This window comes from Asterias amurensis, chromosome 14, assembly GCF_032118995.1.
Source record: "Asterias amurensis chromosome 14, ASM3211899v1".
Classification (NCBI taxonomy): Eukaryota; Metazoa; Echinodermata; class Asteroidea; order Forcipulatida; family Asteriidae; genus Asterias; species Asterias amurensis.
The window spans coordinates 20,096,363-20,119,196 of NC_092661.1; the positions used below are offsets into that span (position 1 = coordinate 20,096,363).

The window sequence follows — 22,834 nt, forward strand, 5'->3', positions numbered from 1 at the left end:
TTATCTTGGGGCTTCATCACACAGCTTCAGTTATGTCTTGCGTGCAATGTGTCCATCTTGGGGCTTCATCACACAGCTGCAGTTGACATTATACTTTCTGACTCTTTGCACAATGTCTTGCGTGCAATGTGTCCATCTTGGGGCTTCATCACACAGCTACAGTTATGTCTTGCGTGCAATGTGTCCATCTTGGGGCTTCATCACACAGCTACAGTTGACATTATAGGTCCTGACTCTTTGCACAATGTCTTGCGTGCAATGTGTCCATCTTGGGGCTTCATCACACAGCTTCAGTTATGTCTTGTGTTCAATGTGTCCATCTTGGGGCTTCATCACACAGCTTCAGTTATGTCTTGCGTGCAATGTGTCCATCTTGGGGCTTCATCACACAGCTTCATTTATGTCTTGTGTTCAATGTGTCCATCTTGGGGCTGCATCACACAGCTACAGTTGACATTGGTTCTGACTCCTCACAAGGGTTGTTAGTGAATGTCTTGCGTTCAAGTTTACCATCTCTTCGCTTTTTCAGGAACAAAATTAAGATAAAGAGTAAGAACGATGCCATGAAAAGTGCTCCGGCGGTCAAGAAAGGAGCAACGTAGTTTCCAGTGCCATCGTATATTTTACCTGGAAGAAAAATCAAACATTATTTTTAATGTTGTTTCACATTCCTTTTTGAAACAAACTTAAACAAACTTAAACAAACATACAACAAAAGTTATAAACTTGCATCACAAATGCATGTGTCCATCTTTTTGTAAGACCTTAACATCCTACCAAAAATACCAGTTAACTTTTGCTACAAATAATTTAAATACTGGATCAAAACTTTAAATAAATATAAGATATTGATGGATATAACAACAGATAGTAACACAAATATGAGTGAAATTGATCTTACCTGCAATAACTGTACCGATTCCATTGAAGAGAAAGAACACTGCGATTATTAAGCTGAGTGAAGCAGGCACATGGGACGGATGAACCAAACTCCGTAAATTCACGATCAATAGCGGTCCACCTATACCAACGAATGCTCCTACTAGTATTGTATATCCCACTAGAAACACGTAGTTATCAGACACAGGGTTTAAGAAGGTTACAATAGAAGCTCCCAGAAGAACAATCCAATGTAGTTTATAGGCACTCACGTAGTTTCGATCCACAAACCAACCATGGGTAGCTCTCGTTAACATGGATACAATCGCAAAGGATATAAGTAACATTGCCCCTTGGTCATCAGACCAACCACCCTCTTTAGCTCTAGCTGGTAGATGGGTAAGATTTGTAATCCAGCCTATGGAATATAAAGCTGCAGTTGCAAGCATCAACATCGCTGACAAATCAGAGAATATATCTAGAAACTGTAAATTTCTCAAACATGTATTACCATCATTTGGTCTGGCATCCTTTTGGATAACTGATGTTATTGGGTTAGGTGGTGTTACTGCAGTCTGATTTACCTCCAAATCTAATTTCACTTTGATGGTGGTTGTCTTAAGAGGACGGAAGAGGGCACAAGCAGCAACACCATTCAGCTGAATTGCTCCAACAATCAACATAGTTCCTCTCCATCCATAATGAGCAATAAGGAGACGAAACAAAGGAGGGAAGATGATTTGCCCAGTGTTGGATCCCAGAACAACAATTCCATTGGCGAGAGCGTATCGTGTCTTGAAGTATTGAGACAATGCAACCATAGCTGGAGGGATCATTAACACTGTACCCAAACCTACAAAGTTAAACAAAGTATAGATCAACTCAAATTATAAAGAAAACAAAATACTTCAAGAAAATAAGTGAGCTGCCCCATTTATGCGGTTTTGTTTCATCATTGTATGAATTCAATCAATTCAAAATATGATAAACATTGTGTCAATTTTGTAAGATATACTATTACTATGGCCTCATTTTGGGGTAGAATAGTGACGTATTCATGAATACATTATTATAAGAGGTGTATACCGATGTCGTATTTGGATGTGGTATTCTGTTTTTAAACAAACTGTTTTTATTGTTTACTCCGCAATGAGCGTTATGACTGATGCTGGATATACCAGCACTTGTTCATTTATAGCTGGTCCGACATAACAGTAGTTTTCGTCAAGTTTTCTAATTGCTTTTATGATTAAATATGCTCATTTAAAACAAAAATCCATAAACAGTTTGTACACGAGGAATGGTATTTTCGCGAACCTTATTCTGGTAAGCAACCATTGTTAGCGCTAAGCTACTTTCTGTGCTTGAGCAGCTCTTTGAAACTGGGCTCTGATCTTACAATACTGGGTTTAAATTTAAAAAAAATTAGACTAAATTTGTGGGTGGAATAATGATGTGGTAATTACCTGACAAAGCACCACAGAGGTAGAGTTGAGTGACATTGTTAGCGAACGATCCTAATATTGTGGCCAGTCCATTAATTGCTGATCCAACCATAGTTAGTCGACGTACACCAAGCCGAGTTGCAAGAACACCACTGAACAAAGCTGTGCAAGGAGAAACAGTGTTTACTGTCAGTTCTTTTAAATTATTTCAATTTTAAGGCTCACCGATTTAAAAGTTCATATCAGCACCAATATGCATCCAGAGAAGAGTTTCCATTTGAAATAAGTAGCAAACCTTGTTATTATGTTTAATTGTTTTTTATTGGGTTTTATGCGCCATGATCATGCCTGGTGGATACCAGCACTAATAGTATACAAGTGTTTATTATTATTATTATTAGCTGGTCTCCAGTTTGTATTTGCTTTTACGATAACTTATCTATTTTTTCAGACAATCAAATCTCATTCATTACGTCGTATGTTTGTTCTGTCTTGTAGCATAGGACACTTTTTATTCAAAATGATTACCCACTTTGACTTTTACTTCTAGTCAAAACGGGAAGCTCTCAAATTAAAAGAAAATCATATCTCCTAAACCTGATATCATAAAGTCGTTTGTGCTGTCTGTATAGCTTACAATACTTATGCAATTTCATTCAAAAAAGTCGCATCCCCTTAAGGTGATCCCCTAGCTGCCGCTTCCCAGGTTGTATCGTAATTTGGGTGTGATCCCTGGCTACACGGCAGTTAACGGTTGTATGGCGTCTGACAGGCACCCCCGAACAAAGATATTGACAAAATTGGGAGACCACCAACATAGGGCTAGATAGCTCAGTTGGTAGAGCGCCGGCACGTTAATTCGGAGGTCGTTGGTTCAAATCCTACTCTAGTCAATTCTTTGTTCAGCCCCAAAAAGCAATTTCATTCAAAAAGATAACCCTGCTTTAGCAGTAAAAATGGGTTTGACCAAAGTGAAGTCGCTATTCTTCTTAAAATATGAATCCTGAATCTTTAGGGTTCTCCTTCGAAGGCATAAACATCTCAAATAAATATAAATAATTTATAGACGTGCCTTTTAGGAAGAAATACTGGGCTCCATGGAGGCAATTGCCTCAGTCGCTTATCGGGCCCCATAAAGCATGTGTTTGTTAAAAACTAATTTCACAACAAGGAGGATATTTTTGCGCGTGTTGGCTCAGCATGCGCGTTACTGCTCTTTGGGTGTTGGGGCCAGAATCCCCCCCCCCCCATAGGGGGGGGGGGGGGGAGCAGTTTAGTCTTGTAAGAGCAATCTTCAACCAGCGTTAAATGCACAAACGATACTTTAACCACTTTACCATAAGTCTTCTTTGGGCCTTCAATTTGCATCAGGGATAAATTATTTATGTTTGACCCTAGTTATGAGTATTTTAAGCACGACGTCAGGCCATTAACTATCAGAAGCAACCAAGATAATAAGAGTATTATTTACATAATGCTCCTATTTTAGAGTCATTAGAGCGTGATGAAGCAATTCTTGGTTAATGGGATAATTATAATTGTACAGTGCCGCCCCTGTATATGCTTAAGCTAACCCTAATATGCTTGATAAATAAATTACATTGGTATGATAATGGACAATGGTCGCAAATTGGTCTAAAGCAACTATGAATATAGTGCAACAGAAATATTACTGCGTCACGCACGGACTCTCACTTCACTTGTGACTGCGTTTAACAACTGACCATCTTGGAGTTTGCGTCTCAACATAGCATATTACAAGAAACCAGAAGATTACTGAAAATGAAGTTCTTTATAGTGACCTCAATCACTGTGTTTGCTTTCTCTGTAATCATGGTAACCAAGGCCTTTGCAGCTAGTGGGTGCCCTGATGGATGGGTGCCTTATGCTGATTCTTGCTACTTGGGTCTGGATGGATCCATGAAGGGCAACTGGTCCACTGCCGTGAAGAAGTGTGATCAGAACAACGCGTCAATAATGCTCCCAAGTTCAGATGGCGAAAATGAGTTCATATTTACATCGTGTCAGCACCATGAAGATCTATATGGTGCTTGGATCAATTGTAATGACATCGAAGTTGAAGGTGAATGGAACTGCTACGAGGATGGTAAATATCTAACTGAATATCGGAAATGGGAACCAAACCAACCAGATGACAATGAAAAACCAGGAGATCAGGATTACGGCTTCATGTTGACCAAAGACTACAAAAACAATCCTGACATTCTGGGTTATTGGGGGGATACCTGGGGAAATGAAAACCAAATGTTTGTCATTTGTGAACGTCTTCGTCAAGCAAGATGTGTTCAATCCACTACGTACTGCCTGACAGCAGATGATTCTACTGGTCGCTTTGTGCCTAGATGTCTCTTCAGCCACACCCTGGACAGATATCCAACTACCACAGTAGCTGCCTGCGGACAACGATGTATGGAGCGCGAAGACTGTCTCTCATTCAACATCAAGTCAAGTTCCACGTCCCGTGTTTGTGAGCTCAATAACGCCACTCGCTACCAAGTCTTGAAGGAGTATTTTCAAGAAAGTAAGGGATGCAACTACTTTGATTTTGAATGTGTTGAATAAATGATAAATTTTTGATTTGGCAAATATTTAGTATTACTAGATAATTTCTCAATAAGCTTGTTGAATTTGTTTAATATCACAGTAACTTGGTAAAGTAGGCCTATACGTAAAAATTGTGTTGTTTTTACGTATCAAGACAATTTTAGCTTTGTTAATTTTATTAATATATAAACTTAAGTGGTATAACTTTAATATGCCGTTATCTTTGAGCAAAGTCATTGTATTCATTGTTTTTTTACTTGCACTTTAGGCTAGTTTGAAGGGAAATAATTAAAAATATAAGTTTTCTGAAGTCTTGAAATAATATAGAACATAAAAAAGATTCAATGTTCAAGTATAACTAGAATATTTTTCTAAGAACCAACGCTGTACCAGAATCCATGTTGCTTCATTGATCGCTACTGACTTTTTAAATACATTTTGAACATCAGTTTGAAAAAAGTGACGTACTACACTTTGTATGGGAACGGGAATGTTTTGGTTCATATAACTGACTTTTTCAGAGCGAAACTTGAAACATGACGTCAATTTGATTTCAACAACTAATTGATCTTTACACTTCAAGGAAGATTTTGTTTTGTCAGTCAAAAGGTCAAGTTCAAGCCCATTGTGATTGAATATTATCGAAAGTCGGGAATGAACACAAAATCCCTGTACAAATCTAGTGGAAATTTATTACATCACAAAAGTGAATGTTACATTATCTTCCTCTTTAAAAAAGATATTATCCTTTTAGACATTCTATTGTGGTTATCTGTTTACTTACACTTTTTGAAAAATCATTGAATAGATGGATGAAGAATGTTGTACTTATCTTTTTGTTTTTCCCTTTGGTAAAATTTCCCCGATACTAAATTTGGGATGAGCACAAATCTGTCCAATATCAGGAACTCTCTCATTAAAGACATTATGTTTCGGGGGAAAACATGTATAAGCTTAAAGCTGAAAGAGTTTGAACAGAAAACAGACGGCCAGTTTGAGAAGGCATGTTGAGTATAATTAAACTTACTGTTTCTGTTTGTATAATGATAACTTATGTTATTGTTTGCTTTAATACAATGTACGATGACAATATTAAAGTAGTATTCCAAGTGTTGCCATTATATTCTAAAAATGGAAATGTTGTTAGAGGAGCAGGTTTTTGAGTAATGGATTGTGCAGGTGTTAGCGTATTAAACCTCTGGGACCATGTCATTGAGTTTTGTACATATTTATGCGCTGTTCGGTTTCTTTAAACACTTCAGTTTAGTGGTTTATGGCTACACAATTATGTTGGGAAAATGATATAAATTTAACAACACAACAACAAAACACGAAAATAAGACTTGACCTCCATTTCTGATTTACCTGTAAAATAGTTTGCCTAATTGACGTTCATGTTGTCATAAGCCAAGGCTGTATAATTATTATAGTAACTCGGTCAATTCTGTTTACTACTATCGGTTTATGAACAATAAATATGTAAATTTGATTGGTTGATTGAAATGTATGGTTTAAAAAAGAAATTGGCATCAATGGGGTTCCTACAAAACGCTGTAAGCATCTTCGTCCCCAGTTTTAAATTATATTCAATGATAATTAAATTGTTACGGTCCATGCCATCTTGTGGAATCAACAATTTGGTTCAATGGAACGGCAGTTTGTGTGTTACGAAGTAAAAGGAAAATCACACAATTTCAATGCAAAGTTATGTAGATCATTCTTAACAACATCTTGCCAAACATGTTTTACCGGTAAAATAGATGACACACATATTCAGGGTCGGGGGGGGGGGGGCTTTTCTAAATCAGGGAATGATTTTAATGCGGCCTTTCAAATCCACAATAAAAGTGTATAATATTGTAGCCTAAGTCTATAGACTGAAGGTCTATCCAACTTCCACTTTTTCACGAAAAAATCAAAAGCAACATCTCATTATAAAAAGTGGCAGGCGGATATTGAAGTTTAACCCATCCCAGAATGTAAATGGTGTCAATCCACTTCATCAATGGTCATAATGACCCTTATTCATCCATGGGGCTAATATCTTAATAACATCACATGAGTGAGAGGCTACTGGTGTACTCAGACAGCTTAAAATCTAGCATAGACACTGTAGAAACAATGGGACGGTGAAGCTACACGCTAAGTAATTGATGATTTGGAAATCTATTGCTACACACGTGTCATTGGTTCCATGTGTTCCAACTCACTGGTCCATTTGTTACACATTAAAATGTATAACGGCCTTTCATTGATGGTGGTACTTACTCAATGGACTAGCAACCAACAATGGCATGCCAACTAGCCAGCTGGACGATGTAGCAGACAAATCGAAGTAATCTTTCCATTCAAGGTAGAATATCCCAAGAGTAGTGAAATATCCCGTAGTAACGACGAAACATACATGAGCAGCAAAGCATATAGCCCATGCCCAACCAGTGCCGTCCCTCATTGCACTGCCTGCTACAGCACTGCTTGGTTTGCTCGCTGTTTTCAACCTCATTATTTCACAAGGTGTTATGGAAAGACTAAAACGGTAGACAATCCCAGTCTCATGGAGAGTGTTTTAATGTCCCCTTTTATTGACGAAATTCTATCCTTTGTCAGTGTCTGGTTATGTCATTTCCCTCATACCATGTTGGGGTCGACCTTGCTATACAGACCAGGGTGGTGGTGTGTGACGTAATACCCTGCCTACGTCTGAAGGCAAACAGCAGTGAGTTGGCGTTATTTGTGTATGCGGGTACCCGGCCCAAGGTGGTACCGTGTTGTGTCGTCTGCTCCGAGACTGGCTGGCTGCTTGCTACGATCCGTCCATGAACATCCAAGGTACCCTGTTGTGTCGTCTGCTCCGACTGGCTGGATGCATGCTCCGTCCATGAACATGTCCTGAAGGCGTACACTCAACATTGCAAAGGGACCACATTTTATCTCTATGAGTTAACAGTCATTTCTGGTAGCATTTTATTCCACATTACATACGTTCACTTTAAAATCCTTGTATATATTCATTCATCACTTTAAAAGAAACTTCTTAATATTAGTTTGCCTCTACCTGCGTGTAGAGTTCATGCGTTATGGATTTGGGCAAACTTTATGACACTTTCAACTTGGGCTTCGTTTCGGGATGAATTGCCGCCTATGATTATGAATTCGCCCCGGGCGTGATGAAAGTGCACGTCTGCTGGACGTAGTCTAAACCGAAGCCGTGTTTCAGAGGTAGTTTGGAACCTGTGGTTTAGATTATGGTTATATTGTCCTAATCAAAGTAGCTGGCTGGACTGGTTTGCATTAGAAAACAGACTGTGTTATTTTTTTGCACAGCTACAGCGCAAAATATTACTGAAATAAATTCAACCACGAGCCAGGCACTTTGCACAAAAAGGTTCCCTAAAAAGCTAAAGACAGGTGGAAATAATGCTCACTAAGGATAATTATGGACATAATTGGACATAATTGACAATAAAAGGCACAATCTTTTTGTGTGTTCGTCAATCAGATTATTTTTGTAAAACTGAGGCGTGAAAACCTTTTTGAACTTTATGCCACTTCGGGTCATTCAGCAAAATCAATCAGCCGGTCATCTCATCATCATCATCATCATTCTCTGTGGACCATCAAGGGGGACGTAGAGCCGCCCAAACCAGACGACTGCTTGCAGACTGCCACAGCTGCTGTGCCGGTGAGTGGTGGTCGACTTCTAGCTGGCGCAACCAGGTGTTGCGTGGTCGCCCTCTGGGTCTCTTCCAGGCAGGGTCAGGACGTAGTCCCCCTCGGGCGTTGACGCTCAGCTTGAGGGCGGCATGTGCTGGAGTGTCTTCGGGAAGCCGACGGACGTGGCCAAAGAGGGAGTGGCGTCGCCGTGAGATGGACACACGGATGTCCTCGAGACCGGTGGTTTCCAAAATTGATTCGTTGGAGACGAAGTCTGACCAACGGACACCGAGTATCCGCCGTTGGCATCTGGTGTTAAAAGCTTGAAGCCTACGACCATCCTCTACCAGAAGTGTCCAGGTTTCTGACCCATAGAGTAGGATGGGGAGAACGCATGTAGTGTACACCCTCAGCTTGGTTTTGAGGTTGAGACGCTTGTTCCGCCACACGCGATCTAGCTGGCCAAAGGTTGAAGAGGCGAGCCCGAGTCGTCGATGGATGTCAGGAGAAGAGTGACCTTCAGAGCAGATGTCGCAGCCGAGGTATCTGAACTTATCTGTGGTCCCGACAGGCTGGCCCTCAACATACGCTGGAACAGAAGGTGGTCCGAGGCCGGTGCAGTTTTGGATCTTGGTTTTGGCCCAGGATGTGTGTAGACCCATTGTCCCAGCTTCTTCCTCGAACTTCTGGAGCTTGGTAGGCCACTCGTTGGGCTCTCTTGTGAACAGGACGGCATCGTCAGCGTAGGCTAGGTCGGTGAAGGACGTTTCTCCTGCCAGTATGCCGAGATCAGCCTGACAGCTGTTTAGTACCCAATCAATTGCACAGCAAAATAGGGCTGGGGCCAGGACGCAGCCTTGGCGAACACCAGAGGTCATCTCGATAAGGACAATTGTTAACATTGATTACAATTGAAATCAGGGGGTCTATAGAGTCAAAATGAAAATCACACAATTTCAAACCAATAATTTTCCAACCACTCATTTGTTATGAATCATTTCATAACAAACGCTGTTAATAGCCGAAATCACCTCCAATCCGAAGTTAAACCCCTTTCAGCAACAGTCCCGGTGTCCAAGGGAATTCTGTCCGCCTGAAATTCGGTCACCGGTGGCGGTTTCAGTCTTCCGCCGTGTTCAGTTTTCCGGGTGACGTAGTCGGTCATATCAGCACGTTGTTCGAACGGTTTTAGCTTTCCGGCGTGTTCAGTTTTCCGGGAGACTTGTCAGATTTACCTCCGCGAGTACCCTGGCGAGGTAGTTCTCTCAGCAGTGACCCCACATTGTTTATATTACGATTCTTTTCTGTGTAGTCACATAATCTCTTGCCCCATCTTTACATGTATTCATGGGTACAACTTCAGGCAGGTCACACTCTGCTTGCATAAAAAAACAACTCATACGATCCACGCGTTTGCCGCTAGTTGTACTCGACTCGTTGACGCCGCCATGACAGCTACCGGAGGGTAACGGATGACTCAATACGGCACTAAAAATGGACTACTTTCGCTTGCTGTGCGCAGGCATCGCATGAGGTAATGCTACCGTATTTGGTCTTTCGGAAGACTGAACACAGCGGAAAGTTGAAACCGCCACACCGGTAATCTTTGGAAGTTTGAACACTGGGCTGTATTAGGAAAAGAGGGCATGCCATGCTAGCAAAAGAAGTTTATATAGTTTGCCATTTTGGGGGACTGAATCACGGTCCCGAACCATCGGGGGGGGGGGGGCGGGGGAGGGAACCGGCTAATTATAGATTATCATTCAGGTCCCCACAAAAAAATTAAAACCGTGCTGTTGATATGATAAATGAAACTATGGTTATAATATAGTGGAAAGATGTTGTACTCTAAGTCTATCTAAACCAAACTATTTAGGCCTTAACTGTATTGGCTTAGATATAAGTGCGCTTTCATCATCATGGGGCCTTTATTTGGGCGGATTGATCCAAAAACAAAGCCCAATCAATCTTACGAAATAAAGTTTGCCGGGCCCCAGACAAATTACGCATGAACTGTACAAGCCGTAGAGGTCGCTATTGCAAATTAGCGGTCACCGCGCCGAAGGGTGCACCATACCAAGTGGCCACAGAGACTAGTCTTCACACAGTCGGTATATCCCAACATATGCATAAAATAACTAACCTGTGAAAGTTTGAGCTCAATCGGTCGTCGAAGTTGCGAGATAAAGAAAAAACACCCCTGTCACACGAAGTTGTGTGCGTTCAATGCTTGATTTCGAGACCTCAAATTCTAAACCTTGAGAGGTCTCGAAAATTACTTCTTTCTCAAAAACTACGTCACGTCAGAGATGGTCAGAGGGAGCTGTTTCTCACAATGTTTTATACTCAATCAAGAAAGGTTTTATGGTGATAATTATTTTGAGTAATTACCAATAGTGTCCACTCCCTTAAACAATGATAATGCTAAATATTATTCCCCAAAACATAGAATTATTATAATATCTTAGCCCCTTGAAAGCCAATCGGATATTATTTTCAGACAACTAAACGTAAACCCCCCCCCCCCCCCTTTGTGGTAGGTCAGCCGTTTCGATTTATGTTTTTGCTAATATTATTATTACCCTAGTAAAAAACAACATCCGAAGCCTTTTTCCAAACTCAGTGAAACCTGACAACCTAAAACCGAGCTAAAAGTGCGATTACTGCTGCTTTCTACGCCTTTTTAATGATTGATAACTGTATTTCAGTACTCTATGGATCGGTATCATCGTGCTTGATTAGGACAAAAAGTAGAGTCAAATACGATTAGTCGATTTTTTCAACAGCGCTCGTCATCTCCCTGGTACCTGAGCGACATTCCTCGCCTTTATTATTGTAACACTGATTACCAGCTATAATACATGCATGCTCCCGTTCGCCGTGTAGCTAGCGCTGTGTGGTGTGTGCATGTGTGTATAAGTACGTGCGAGAATTTGCGCAATACACAAAACAACACAATATTGAACTTGTTTGTCAGATTTTCAACAGAAAAACAACAAACCAGATCGTCAAAAGTAGTTCATACATAGACTTGTAAAGATGCCCAAGAATAAAGGTGAGATTATAAATTTGTTTCAACATTAATACAATAATTGTATTGGTTCATTTGACCATGGAGGTAGAATTACGCAGTGTTTGATTTTTGATTGTTCACAACCCACGAATTCTGTTTGTGCATGTTTTGTTTTTAGTTTAACTTTTAGAAAATTTAACCTAAATCAAATAATTGTTTTTTTTGTCCCTTCTCCAATCATGCTCCCCAACGATAATACTGTAATGAGATCATAAGTTAAGTTATTATTGTTTGTTTGTTGAACAGGAAAGGGAGGTAAAAACAGAAGGAGAGGAAAGAACGAAAATGAATCTGAAAAGCGTGAGCTGGTTTTCAAGGAAGATGGACAAGGTAAAGTTAGTTAAATTGCAACACTGGTCGCACTAATAATTTTTAAATGTTTAACAACATTTGAACATAATTCAACCGTTTAATATGTGCACAATTACAAGAGTCAAATGCATCTAAATCACTTTCAAACTGTTGAAAAAATTGAAGGATTTTTAACTGTAAAAAAGTTGTTTTGTACACCGAATTTAGTAACGAACAGAAATATTTGCCATGTTGTCTTTCGATGAACTTGGACGATTCTATTACACCGCAGGGGGCGAGTTAATTTCTGAGGGCTGAGTTGTATATTTTTCTTTTTGGTTTTAGCAGAGCTGTAGTTGCGATAACGTAACCCTCCTGCCGACGGCGTAGCCGGAGGGTTACGAGTCACTCCCATTCGATGTCACTCCCATTCGACCACTTTAAAAAATAATGACACAAATTCTATGAACACGAACTTAATCCTCAATGTCTAATGAATAACATTCAAAAACACAATTGAGAAAATATTTTGAAAAAAAGGATAAAAAGTAAAAAACTTACCAGATTCCGGGAGCAAAACAGTCACAAATTTCCCAGGTTCTCTTTTTGAACCTGTCGCTGGTTACCATGCGCTGACCCCAAGCGCTGAACCATACCGCAGGTACCAGCCAATTGAATTGACTACCTGCCGACCGAGCCGCAGCCGAGTTTGACTAAACCATTCTATAAAAGGGGTGTTACAAGGGGTGCTGCAGTGCGGCAGTGCTTTAAGTGAGTGAACAGCGGGCAGTGTAAACAGACAGCGCACACGCACTGTCGCGCTGCCTTATAACACCCCTTTTACAGAATGGTTTAGTCCAACAGCAATGAACATTGGGAAGTCGCAAAATGGCGAAGCGACAGGTTCAAAATAGAACCTGGGAAATTTGTGACTGTTTCGCTCCGGGATCTGGTAAGTTTTTGTACTTTATTTCAAAATACTTTCTCAATGGTGTTTTTAATGTTATTCATTAGATATTGAGGATTAAGGTCGTGTTCATAGAATTTATGTCATGATTTTCGAAAGGGGTAAAAATTGAGCAAATCTGTTGACTAGCTGTCGAAATTGTACGTGTTTGACCATTTCGCCCCGCATCGAATGGGAGTGACTCGTAACCCTCCGGCTCCGCCGTCGGCAGGAGGGTTACGTTATCGCAACTAGCAGAGCTGCTGTTTTTTCTTTCTCAGGGGTTGCCCTTAACTTTTTTTTCAACTGGCCAGCAGGACCAGTTGGCTTGAATTTTCACTGGTCCGCCAGGTTTCTGACTGGTCCGTCAATTTTTTTATATATTTTTTTAAACTATTAGTATACTGTTGTATACCAACTGCTCGATATCCAATCGTCGCTATTTCAAAATTCAACATGAATTGCAACGTCAACTTGACTGCACTGGAAGCCATACTTTATTTTTGTGTACCAAGTTATTGTGTTCATAAGGGGGCTCTCTAATTTGAGAGTATTTTTTCTTTAAAAATTGAATAACAACAATATTGTTAAAATTAAATTAAAAACAGGTCAAATTATTTGTCAGAGCAAATTGGAAAATTTAACATGATCTTTATTTAGGTAGTTTTTTTTAGTCCACGGTTTATTGTAAGCACTCGACATCGAAGTATTCCCAAGTAAAAACCTTTTTTTATGAAAAAAAATTAGCGTTTTACTAAACAAACAAAAAAACACTTAAAAACTGACTGTTAAAATATCATTAACTTTTTATGTATTGTCTTCAAATCAACGGTGGGGAGGGTTACGTACAATCGCTCAAGTTATTTTATCATGTATAAACACTGCCTATTATTGTTCATAAACATTTTTAATACATCGTACCGATAATCGAAGTTCCCAAAATCTTCCCACGTTCGTCCTGAAAAACCCCCAACAAAAAGTAGACATTAAAATAGTTGCAACATTCATGAAGAAGCATATGAGTTTTACGGTATTTTTTCAATTATGTGTATGGAATGGTCGGTGCCAGCGTCTGTTTTGTGAACAAAGTTTTCTTTTAAAAGCAGCAAAAACGACTGTGCCTTTGTTTAACCATGGAGGTTTTGCATTCTAGAACCAAAGTCTTTCTTGAAACCAACCCGCAAAAAAACCCTAACAACCACGCATTATATTTGACCAATAAAGTCATGGGGCAAAACTAGATCGCCACCAATCGCCCGCAAAAAAAAAAAAAAAAAAAAAAAACAAGCCCCAAAAAACAAAACAATTAAGCAAAATCAGGACGGAAGAACCTTACTAAACACAATTAAATACTCCTTTTTGTTCATCCAGAGTATCCTAACTTGGTAATTTTTGTTGAATGAAGCCTCACCGTCTCGCTCGTTTTTCGTAAACACGCTAGACTCTTATTCTCACACGGAAATCTGCGACCATGCTGCTGACAGAATGTGTTTGCTTTGTGGTCTTTTGTCAAGGCGATTGCAGCTAGTTTTGTAAGCTATTGCGTACTTTCACCAATAGAGGGCGTCTATTCTCACGCTATCGAATATTCTGAAACGCCCTCTAGCGTTCAATGTTTCTTACACTTTTGATACACGTGAACTAATACGAAGACTACAAGCCTTTGCGTTGCATGATGGGATTTTGCGCTGTGTGTGTACATGTGTATGGGTGCGTGATCGTCGGAAGTTTGCCAGCGTTCAGCGGCACTTCGCGTGATTTTTTTACGTTTTATCCAAACCTTGAGTGAATGTTTTTAGGTTTTATTCGAGCCTAAAAATATTTAGAAAATAGCCATAGTTCTGTAGTACCGCTGCCGACATTTTTGACTGGTCAGCCGGACCAGTTAGCAAGGTGTTTCAGCTGGTCCGACGCGATTTCTACTGGCATTTGGCCAGCGGACCAGCGTTAAGGTCGAACCCTGTTTCTTGTTAGTAACTAAGCCGCCACTCTGGAATTCGAAGTTAAAAGGGGAGATTCAAATAAAATATTTTTTTAAACTCCATGAGAGGCACATAAAATGGTAAATAATCATCTTGCATGTATCACCCCTGCGGTAGAATAGAACTGTCCAATTTGTTATTTGTTATTGTACGCTATAGTTTATTTATTTTTTGTTTACATTGCTTTGACATCTACATATGAATGTTGTGCTGGTTGCAGGTTAACACTGCAGCAGATTTTATGTCTTTTAATAGCCTATCATTTGATGCATTTCTTATCTTTGGTTGGATTTTATAACTGATATGTTGGAGCTTGGAGCATCACTGAGTGACAAGTTTGTGTGCTGAAAGAAGTTCTTATTAGTAGTATTCTTATAAAGACAATATTGTTATTTAAGATTGTTTTGTACACGTCTGATGTACAATGTATAGCATGTTATTTGGTAATAAACCCTTCTATAGAAATTGTCATGGTGTCATTGTGCAAACTGGAGTTTCTAATGACTATCTCTATTTTACAGAATATGCACAAGTATTGAAGATGTTGGGGAATGGCCGATTGAAGGCTCATTGTTTGGATGGACCAGAACGATTGTGCCATATTAGGGGAAAGCTGCGAAAAAAGGTAACACTTTTGCAACATTTGTATCTCAAACAATTTTAGAGAAAATACTATTTCATGGGCTGTTACAGGGAGATTCCAGATTAAAGTTGCAATTGAGTTTTCAGTCACTAATCCTTTTCATTAACTTTAAATGTGTAAATCCTTTCATTCAGCTGTGTGCACATTGCATTTGTAGGAAGTCAAGTTTCTCTGGCTCTTTGTAATCCTTTTAATTACGAGTATGTATTTTCAAATATTTTTAGAACCTAGTGACTTGTTTCATGGACAGGCCTTATGTAAATGATCATTTAATTGCATATTCCAAGATGGCTAAATATCCTCCATATGGTGTACACATGTGGTGAAGTAACCTGACCAATCAGTGCCACGGATTGCCACTGCAGAAAGTGACAGAGATTGCTCTTCCAATAGTTGCCTCCAATTCCATTGCAATTGAGCACAACTTGTAGATACTTACCACTCATTGGAGCATTTTGGGTTCTACTCATTAGCATACATGTATGTGTGCCTCAAAGTGCCACTGTTGTAGCATAGTTAGGTATGGGGTGGTTGCCTCAAGACACTGATTGATAGTACTTGCATGTATGGAGGGAAATGTTAATAAACACCATGTCATTATTGACATTGACTTCATGATCTAAAACTGTTTAGCAAAAGATGTTGCAAACCAACCCTCATTGATCTAACACTGTTGTTTAGCAAAAGATGTTGCAAACCAACCCTCATTGATATAACACTGTTGTTTAGCAAAAGATGTTGCAAACCAACCCTCATTGATATAACACTGTTGTTTACCTAAAGATGTTGCAAACCAACCCTCATTGATCTAACACTGTTGTTTAGCAAAAGATGTTGCAAACCAACCCTCATTGATATAACACTGTTGTTTAGCAAAAGATGTTGCAAACCAACCCTCATTGATCTAACACTGTTGTTTAGCAAAAGATGTTGCAAACCAACCCTCATTGATCTAACACTGTTGTTTAGCAAAAGATGTTGCAAACCAACCCTCATTGATATAACACTGTTGTTTAGCAAAAGATGTTGCAAACCAACCCTCATTGATCTAACACTGTTGTTTAGCAAAAGATGTTGCAAACCAACCCTCATTGATCTAACACTGTTGTTTAGCAAAAGATGTTGCAAACCAACCCTCATTGATCTAACACTGTTGTTTAGCAAAAGATGTTGCATACCAACCCTCATTGATCTAACACTGTTGTTTACCTAAAGATGTTGCAAACCAACCCTCATTGATCTAACACTGTTGTTTACCTAAAGATGTTGCACACCAACCCTCATTGATCTAACACTGTTGTTTACCTAAAGATGTTGCATACCAACCCTCATTGATCTAACACTGTTGTTTACCTAAAGATGTTGCACACCAACCCTCATTGATCTAACACTGTTGTTTACCTAAAGATGTTGCAAACCAACCCTCATTGATCTAACACTGTTGTTTAGCAAAAGATGTTGCATACCAACCCTCATTGATCTAACACTGTTGTTTACCTAAAGATGTTGCAAACCAACCCTCATTGATCTAACACTGTTGTTTACCTAAAGATGTTGCACACCAACCCTCATTGATATAACACTGTTGTTTAGCAAAAGATGTTGCACACCAACCCTCATTGATCTAACACTGTTGTTTACCTAAAGATGTTGCAAACCAACCCTCATTGATATAACACTGTTGTTTAGCAAAAGATGTTGCATACCAACCCTCATTGATCTAACACTGTTGTTTACCTAAAGATGTTGCACACCAACCCTCATTGATATAACACTGTTGTTTAGCAAAAGATGTTGCACACCAACCCTCATTGATCTAACACTGTTGTTTACCTAAAGATGTTGCAAACCAACCCTCATTGATATAACACTGTTGTTTAGCAAAAGATGTTGCATACCAACCCTCATGACACGTACTTGTTTGATTGACCAGGTATGGATCAATACTGGTGACATCATACTGGTAGGTCTACGAGATTACCAAGACGACAAAGCTGACGTCATTCTCAAATATAGTACAGATGAAGCCAGATATCTGAAGGACTATGGGGAGTTACCTGAGTCATGTAAGATCAATGACACAGCGACGTTTGGACCTAATGATGATGACGATGATATCCACTTTGGGGACATTGAAAAGGTAAACAAATTCTTCTTTATCCTCTTTGACTAAATGAAGGATTCTAAATAATAATTTCTTTATTTACATATCTGGTAATGGAACAAGGATGCCTTATAAGTGAACTTAATCACTGTAGTCGCAAGTCTGAGGAATTCTGTTAACAAGTATGCTTGCTAAGTGAACCCAAAACACTGGGGTTAACCCTAGCCCTGGCGGCCTTACACTTTCGTTTTGTACTACAGTGACGTCCTGGACATCAGGGTACATTTCTGGGGCGGAAAATGTTTACAGCTTCATAACTCAAATCTTACCCGCAAGAAAGCACCAATTTCAACAGATTCACATTCCATGGCAGCATATGTTTTTCTGCGGTGGGTTTTGATCGTCATATATTCTTCACAAATCCGTCATTTTCATGAAATAATGCAGCTCCCAATGTTAAGGAATTCCCATTTTTGTTCGTACTCTCACAGTCTGCCGTGTGTACGCAAGACGCACGACGCGCAAATTTTGAATTGTGTTGTTAACGCTGTGCAGTCAAGATACGGTGACCAAGAATTCATGCGTCTAAGCTTGTATCGTGCGTCTTGCACGCGAATGTATACGCCGTACGCACGACAACAGACAACACTGTGAGAAAACGATCGAAACGGGTATTTTTTAACGTTGGAAGCTGCATTATTTCACGAAAATGACGGATTTGTGAGGAAAATATGAGGACCAAAACCCACCGCAGAAAAATGTATGCCGCCATGAGAAATGTGAATCTGTTGAAATTAGTGGCTTGTTGCAGGTAAGATTTAAGTTATGAAGCTGTGAAATTTTTCCGCCCCAGAAACGGGCCTCAATAGTTAGGACTCTGTTCCTGTGTACAGAGAAAGAGTCCTATATAGGGCTAGGGTTAACCCCTACTCTTACATGATAAGGTTGGTTTATTTTACATGCACTACTTATTTTATTGCATCCACTATATTTACACACCAGTATTCCTGCACAGGGGAACAACGCATGCCTAGTAGACATGTGCAACAGTCTACTACTCATTTACTTTACAAAGCAATCACAAACAATGCCCTGGTATAGAAATAAATAAATTGCGACACACATACAATGTCAAGCCATGTTTTGCAGAGCTCAATGATGCTGGACTAGTACTGGGTATACCAAAACAAAAACAACCTGGTTAATTCGGCTGGGTATTGGAAGATGACAAACTACGCTTCGAGAACTAGTTTTTGGAAACCAATACTGACTATTCACCCTCAAACCCTGTAATGTTTGTTAATAGCCTAATTCTCTTTTAACAAAGTGTTATTTTCTATCTTCTTATCTGTTTGTTTGACCAGGTTTGAAAATCGATGTCATATGGAAGCCAGAGCGGTGCTGTAAAGATTTGTAAAATATGAAGTTTTCTAAAACGAGAGAGTATGTGAGTGAACACATAAAGTGACTTAACTCAATGTCCCCCCCCCCCCCCCCCCCCCCCCCACTGATTGTTACTAGCCAATATCAATTTATTTTTCCAAAGAGATTTGTAAATATTCAGCAAGTCTTGCTTGGTTTCTATCCGAGGAAACCAATGCAGTGCTGAGGTTTTAATGCTTGTATCCCCAGCATGGACTTCTTCTAATTGTCCTAATTCACCCGATGTCATAGTCTAAGCTGCGCCATAATGGGAGTCAATGTCACTGTGTGAAAACAGTGTAGTGCAACAGTTACTATAATTTGTACTCCCAAAACGGCCTGCCTGGCAGACAGTATTTGTGTTTGTGGTTGGTGTAGAGGGTTAATATACACATGTACATTTAAGATGTTTTGTTAAAGGGTCATATATTGTTAACTCCTCCAAGAGTCAACTACCCAAAAAACTTCCTTGATGAGAAGCACTGCAGCTGTAGATAACTAGTTTGAGAAAGGATTCCCTTTGAAGATGGTTCCACCTAAAAATATTTGATTTGAGGAACGATTCCTGCATGAATCACGACTCAAATTTCTGAAGTTTAGTGTCCAGTTTTGAATGGTGCTGCCACAGAGATGCAAGATGGGCTTAACGTAGATGGATTGGACCTTGATTTGAAAATACTGCGACGGTTATTTCTGTTATCTCAGCAAGCAGATACTGCAATGGGCTGAATCTTTCGCATGTGACTTTTAGCTTACCTGTCTTTATAATGTTGCTTATAAATCAGCATAGCATTGACAAAAACCAATCTATGACCCTCCCTTTAACAGTGTCCAGATTAACTACTCTACATTGGGTCACTTTATAGGGTTTCTCACTGCTCAAGGAGCATGAATTACTGTATTTATACTAAAACTTAGCTGTAAAATCAACATGCAGAGCTAACCAACACATAATGACACTGATTAGTGCAATTGTATATTTTACCTTTCAAAGAAAACTTCATTAAAATCTGTTGATGTTGCATACGAACTTTGGTAGAATTTCTTCCGTTTTTAATATCTGAAAATATTTTGTGGAGATACGTCATAGGCGTGCATCTGACTGAGGGGGAAACCTTCCGAAATGAAATCGCATTTGATTTTACAAAATAAGAAAAGTGTTGAAAGTTCTTAAACCCTCTTACTGTGTGACCAATCAATATCATCTACTTTGGTTTGGAAAGATTGATGCACAATGCCAGCCTGCAATATTTCATGTGGTGAATGCACCTTCACAGTACACAGTCAACCCTCCTACTGTGTGACCATTCAATATCATCCAGTGTGGTTTAGAAAGATTTATGCACAATGCCATTCTGCTAAGTACATGCTGTGTTTAGAATCAGCCAATGCGCAATCATCTGCTGACCTCTGCACGAGGGCGCCCTACTACAGTAACGTCATGTGTATAAGGTCTATTTATTCTATTTGAATGCACACAATGTTTTCTATTATACGATTTTGCACCCTCTTGGGTTTTGCTTTCTGAGGTTCTTGAAGGTTAGGATTAATAAATAATGTACATGTATAAATGCCTCCTTAAAAACATTTGCTTTTTCAATGAAAATAAAATAACGCTTTGTTCTAGTCATTCACAAATTGTTTAGGATAATGAGCACATGCATATTCATGCCATCAGCTAAAAGTTTGTACTACTTAAAGATCTTGTACCTTGGGCTCTTTAAGTGTACTTCAAAAATACAAGAAATATTTCTCTGTATTAGAAAACATTGCGGACTGTCAATGTGATGCCGAGGATATGATGTGTTCTAAAAAGTTTGCGTTTACTTTATGGATTCAGTTGTGTATTGGCCGTCTTGTGCCATCCAAACAACTCCACTGTTCTATGGTGTCGACTGTATGCATTTTCAAAGTCTTTTATGTACAGAGGTTATTGAGGCATTAACTAGAATGCTATTTCTTTGGTTTAACCATGGAGGAAGGAGTAACCACATTGTTTTAAGCCTACTTGGCAAAGACATGTTTGAGGCTGGTGTATGACTGAGGAATGAATTGTCAGTACAAACCACAGTACCTACATCCCTGTGTTGCAGTCACTCTGTGGACATTCCTTTGTTCTATACACTGATGGAAAATCATATTCTTCAACACTGGGTAAGTCCACAAAGTGATACAAAACTCTGCCTAATGTGGACTTCTTTTGTTCTCCACACATCATGCTTATCCATGTATACTAATTATGCGTGTAGTTAAAAGATTTCTGTGACACACAGGAAAGACCAACTCGCTATGTATACAAAAACTTGGATACAGCCACGCAGCTTCAAATCGCAGGCCATGTAAGGACTCTGGTCAAGTTACATGCCTAGCTCTTAGACGAAATCAATCATGTTTTATTCATCGTTGCATCATATTATCAAAGCTTCCAGTTAGTTAAATCAACATGCTCTCATTTAGATTTTCATGCATCTTACTCTAAAACATTTCAGAGAACAATTTTATATTTCTGCAGGTGTACAGTCTAGTGTGTTATCAAGTTGTCTTGTTTTAGGATTAGAGATTAGAAAAAAAGATGTCTGTGGGGTTAGGTAAAATCACGGCAAACCTCTTTCTACATACCTGGCATGGTAGTAAATACCATAGGTTAACGCCTCCGTTTTCAAATAAAATTTCTCTTTTGATTGATTGTAAAGTTAAATGAAATGCTAGTAACAAATTTGTAACAAAACTGGTTGTAGGTTGAAAAAAAGAAAAAGTAATTTGTCAACGTGAAAAGTGTTGTGTTAAAGATGTTAAGTTAACTCGTAAGATAGCGTTTATTTTGGTACGCAAGATTGAAAATGTATTGAAAATTGCTACAAAATTACAAATATTGATGGATTTTGGACAGTAATAAGATTTTTGGAATGATGTATCTTTTTGTTTAGATAGAAAAATAACCTACAATTTGATGTCATTTGAAATACTGTTTATTTTTCCTGTCCATTAAAACTTTGGGCACCCAACCTCGCCACCTGTAGTGAACACCTCACTCATTGTTTGTCAATATCAACACCTTGCTGTGAAGATTTGCCACACAAGTACTCATACACAAATGTTCATTTTGTGTCATTTATGTCTTTTCCTTCATCTCTATGTATCAAAAATTCACGATTTTGATGTGGTGTTATTATTATATATTTCTGGCAATGAAATTGAGGATGTGTCATAGGTGAACTGGATCACTATTGCTCGTAAGCCTGAGAAAACAAAGGTGCTTGCTATGTGAACCGGAAACATAAGGGAACCCCTATTCTTCCACGATAATTGTTCTGAGTTCTCCTAAATTCACTACTAATTCTCGAGCACAGGACCTATGGTTTAATGTCCCATCCGATGAAATAAATTATCTTGCCCAAAGACACAAGTGTCAAGATTGGGACTCAAACCCACACTCAGCAGATCAGAAATACCAGAGCTTGAGTCCGTTGCTTTTAACCACTGCTCAGCCATGACACATCAAGAAATTGTACGAGTGCTGCGTTCTTGTCAGTTTACAAAAATATTGCTTCAACTCTGTATGAGAAAATAGATTGTAGTAATAATATTTGAAACTTGGATTTTTCAAGAAAAGTGTTTTGGGAAAGAATGCAGTCTTAATATCTAGAGCTATGTCTTGAGTATCTTCATTTATTCTTGTTTTATTTTCTAAGATGTAAAACAATTGCTAGCAAAGGTGACATGGTTACTATTGTGAGAAACATTCAAGAAAATGTACGAATAAACAATTTATTTCTGCTTCTTAAATTTATGGATTTGTTATCCTTTTTGCTTCTTCAAGTTACACTGTA

General features: G+C 39.1%; 2 protein-coding genes across 2 annotated transcripts; one reads left to right on the forward strand and one right to left on the reverse strand.

Moving 5' to 3' along the window:
* Positions 1-413: 413 nt before the first annotated feature.
* On the reverse strand, positions 414-7,392 carry LOC139946813 (monocarboxylate transporter 13-like). The gene is made up of 4 exons (XM_071944525.1): positions 7,158-7,392; positions 2,346-2,486; positions 902-1,732; positions 414-627 (listed from the first exon to the last, which is right to left on the reverse strand). Exons 1-4 carry the CDS (start codon positions 7,390-7,392, stop codon positions 437-439), a joined length of 1,398 nt encoding a protein of 465 aa, XP_071800626.1. The 3' UTR covers positions 414-436.
* Positions 7,393-11,394: 4,002 nt separating this feature from the next.
* On the forward strand, positions 11,395-22,794 carry LOC139946834 (eukaryotic translation initiation factor 1A, X-chromosomal-like). The gene is made up of 5 exons (XM_071944555.1): positions 11,395-11,598; positions 11,863-11,946; positions 15,357-15,460; positions 17,412-17,618; positions 18,947-22,794. The coding sequence occupies exons 1-5, from the start codon at positions 11,583-11,585 to the stop codon at positions 18,950-18,952; spliced, it is 417 nt and encodes a 138-aa protein (XP_071800656.1). The 5' UTR covers positions 11,395-11,582; the 3' UTR covers positions 18,953-22,794.
* Positions 22,795-22,834: the final 40 nt, after the last annotated feature.